At 52.6% G+C, this 3,162-nt stretch overlaps 1 protein-coding gene across 1 annotated transcript in view; it reads right to left on the bottom strand.

Moving 5' to 3' along the window:
- The window catches only part of NTHL1 (nth like DNA glycosylase 1), a gene marked incomplete at its 5' end in the record, with an annotated part of 7,147 nt that extends 4,704 nt beyond the window's left edge, over positions 1 to 2,443 (bottom strand). The window contains one exon of the mRNA XM_010173708.1: positions 2,196 to 2,443. Coding sequence (XP_010172010.1) covers positions 2,196 to 2,443 — 248 coding nt within the window. The remainder of the gene's footprint in view (positions 1 to 2,195) is intronic.
- Positions 2,444 to 3,162: the final 719 nt, after the last annotated feature.

Raw genomic sequence — 3,162 nt, 5'->3', positions numbered from 1 at the left:
AGGAACTGGGTATCTGGCTCCAGTGAGCTCCTTAACAAACCAGATCTAAAGAACTGGGATGACAGAGACCGGGAGATGAAGCACAAATCCCAGGAGTTCCCCTGATGCTGTCACACAGGGTTTAACCCAGACCATTCACCTCCTGTTTTTCAATTGATTTTTTCCCCCAGATGTGATTCTGTCCTCGCCAGAACAAGGAGGATGATGCAAGTAACCTGGACTGACCCAGGATAACATGGGATACAATCCTTCCTCCAGCTCTCTTACAAAGTTTACAAAACTGCAGGTGCACCAGGAAAGCTCTCTGAGTGCGTGGAAGTGGGGTAATCTCTGAGTCCATGGAAATTGTCTGAGGAGCACTGGTGTGTGCTCGGGGTTACAACATCCACTTTTCCTTGGAAGCAACAACAACGCTTCCCTAGGGAAGAAAAGTTATTTCCGTATCATGCACCACGGTCACCCTGGTCCCACAGCTGCACTTGGTGCCAGCCCACGTGGCTGGGGGCGTGTGACGCTGTCTGAATCCGGAGTCCAAGTGAACTGTTTTCCCCAGGGATCCAAGCCCAGGGCACGATGCCAGCGATCAGGACAGAGTTACGCACATGGCAGCCGTGGAGCTGTGTCTTTGAGACCCCTCCTCGGAGCCCAGCAGGTCTCTGTGGAGCACACAACTCTCATTGCTCTGCTGAGCCTGCCTGTGGGTTATCTCCACGTTCCCACACCAGCACTGTGCACGGAGAGCGTGGTCCTACAGCCCCAGGTCCCAGCTCTGCACCCCGGCCTCGCTCCACTTTGTTCTTTGTACTGATGCACCCAGTCCCCTCGGAGGGAGGTGTCATCTGCGGGCTTTGATTGTGTTCCCAGGCTTGGAGAGCACAGTGCCACCCCAGCACGGCCCTTCCTTTCAACCAGTATCGCCCTAAAAGTGGCCTGCAAGAGGGGAGGAAGCCAACCAACGCTTCTGTGCTGCCCTGAAGAGCAGGAGTGCAGCCTGGAATTTTTTTTCTCGGCTTCCCTCACCTTTTCTCCATACTGTTTCTCCTCTGGATTACAGAACCATCTTGCTGGATACTTTTATAGAATCACAGAATGCTGTGAGTTGGGAGGGACCCACAAGGATCACTGAGTCCAACTCCTGTCCCTGCACAGGACAATCCCAACATTCAGATTTCCTTGGACTCCTACAGAGATTTTTAAGAAAAGAGGGACATGCCTTCACGCCCTGCCAGCCTGTCCCCGATGACAGCACTGCCATAATACACTCTCAGGGTTTTCACTCCCAAGTCCAAAATCCTCCTATTTTTGTCTCAGTTCCTACTCTTGGCTCAGCCTGCTAACTCTTCTGGCAGCAGTTGAAGCAGAGGACAAGGGCCTTTCACAGCTGGGTTGGCCAGTTGGTCTCTAATGCCCAGCACAGGGAACGTCTCAGAAAACACCCGCGGCCATTTCACAAGCCAGTGAGCCCGGTACCGGAGAGGCAGCGGCTGACTCTCCTCCTCTAGCTGGGTGACAGTTTCTCTCATATCCATGCTTCTGCAGTAACCTCCTGTGGGACCAATCCCACCCCAGAGTTCTGATATGCCCTGCATTTATTTTTCTGTTCTGGAGACATCCCAAGTGGATCTGGAGATCTCTTGGGGTGGGTTCAGAGGAGGCCACAAAAATGATCAGAGGATGGGACAGCTCTGCTGTGAGGACAGGCTGAGAGAGCTGGGGTTGTTCAGCCTGGAGAAGAGAAGGCTCCGGGGAGACCTTATTGCCCCTTTCAACACCTGAAGGGCCTGAAAGAAAGATGGGGACAGACTTTTTAGCAGGACCTGTAGCGACAGGACCAGGGGTGATGGTTTTAAACTAAAAGAGGAGAGATTCAGACTAGATAGAAGGAAGACATTTTTTACACTGAGGGTGGTGAAACACTGGCCCAGGTTGCCCAGAGGTGGTAGAAGCCCCATCCCTGGAAACATTCCAGGTCAGGTTGGACGGGGCTCTGAGCAACCTGGTCTGGTTGAAGATGTCCCTGTTCACTGCAGGGGGGTTGGACTGGATGGCCCTGAAAGGTCCCTTCAACCCAAACCATTTGATGATTTTGTGATATCCAGGGGCAACACGAGGATGAGGGAGGCCGCAGGGCTGCAGAAGCAGGGCTGTATTTTCACACGCCTGTGTGACAGAGCAGGGCAGCAGGGTGTGGTTACCTGTGGAGGTGCGCTGCTGTCGTAACACTTCTCCACTCCCATCTCATCGACGGGAGCATCTCTGTTCCTCCTCATCTCCCGGATGCGCTCCAGTTGCTGCCGCCAGTCCCTTGGCTCCCAGCGTGGTCTCTGGGGCTCAGGTGTCCCCTGCTCAGCACCATCCCCCTGGGCAGATTCGTAGGCAATGGTGATGCTCTTCCTCCTCTTGCCACGCCGCGGGATGCCGGCTGTGCTGTGGGGCTGGCTCACTGCAAGGGATGGGAGAGGGATTTTCTGACTGAAGCCAGACAAAGACGCCTTCGTTTCCCACTGTCACCGAAATGGGGAATGAACTTCTTCACACCAGCGTAGTCTGAAGAAGCTGGAACTCTTTATTGTGGCACCAGATGCACGGGGGATCACTCCACCTACCGTGCATCCCAACTTGTCCCTCTACAAAGGTTTTATACTATCAAAACATGCATATTCATTTCTTTTCCAATAAATTATTAACATATTAATCCCAAGAACTCATTAATATATGTAGATGTCCTTTTTGCATGCATACTGATGCCCTTTTTATTCTCTTCAGGGGGTCCTCTGATGGTTGTGGAACTTTTGTCACCATGCCCTTTAGCTGAACTTCCCTTTTGCTCGTGCTTAGTTCATCTCTTGGCCTCTTCACAACACTTCTGTCTCCACAAAATTCGTTTATTCTGGCATCTTTTTTCACGGCCTTATCCACCCCATTGCGAGGACTCAGCGCCTCACATCTCCTACAAACTTGACCTGGCCTTGCAGATATGGAACTAGCAGAGATGTATCCATCTTTCAATGTCACCTTGTTTAAGCAGAAAGGAATGTTCTCTTGGAATGGTGTCACCACCAGAGCCCAGTGTTGGCCCCATGTGCCACCAACCACCCGGGGACCCCGACAAGGGCTGAACTCACCTTCCCCATAGTCCCAACCCAGCAGCGACCCCTCACA

This window comes from Antrostomus carolinensis, unplaced genomic scaffold (genome assembly GCF_000700745.2).
Source record: "Antrostomus carolinensis isolate BGI_N321 unplaced genomic scaffold, ASM70074v2 scaffold32528, whole genome shotgun sequence".
NCBI lineage: Eukaryota > Metazoa > Chordata > Aves > Caprimulgiformes > Caprimulgidae > Antrostomus > Antrostomus carolinensis.
The sequence above is the reverse complement of the archived record's forward strand: the minus strand, read 5'-3'. Positions and strand labels throughout refer to the sequence as shown.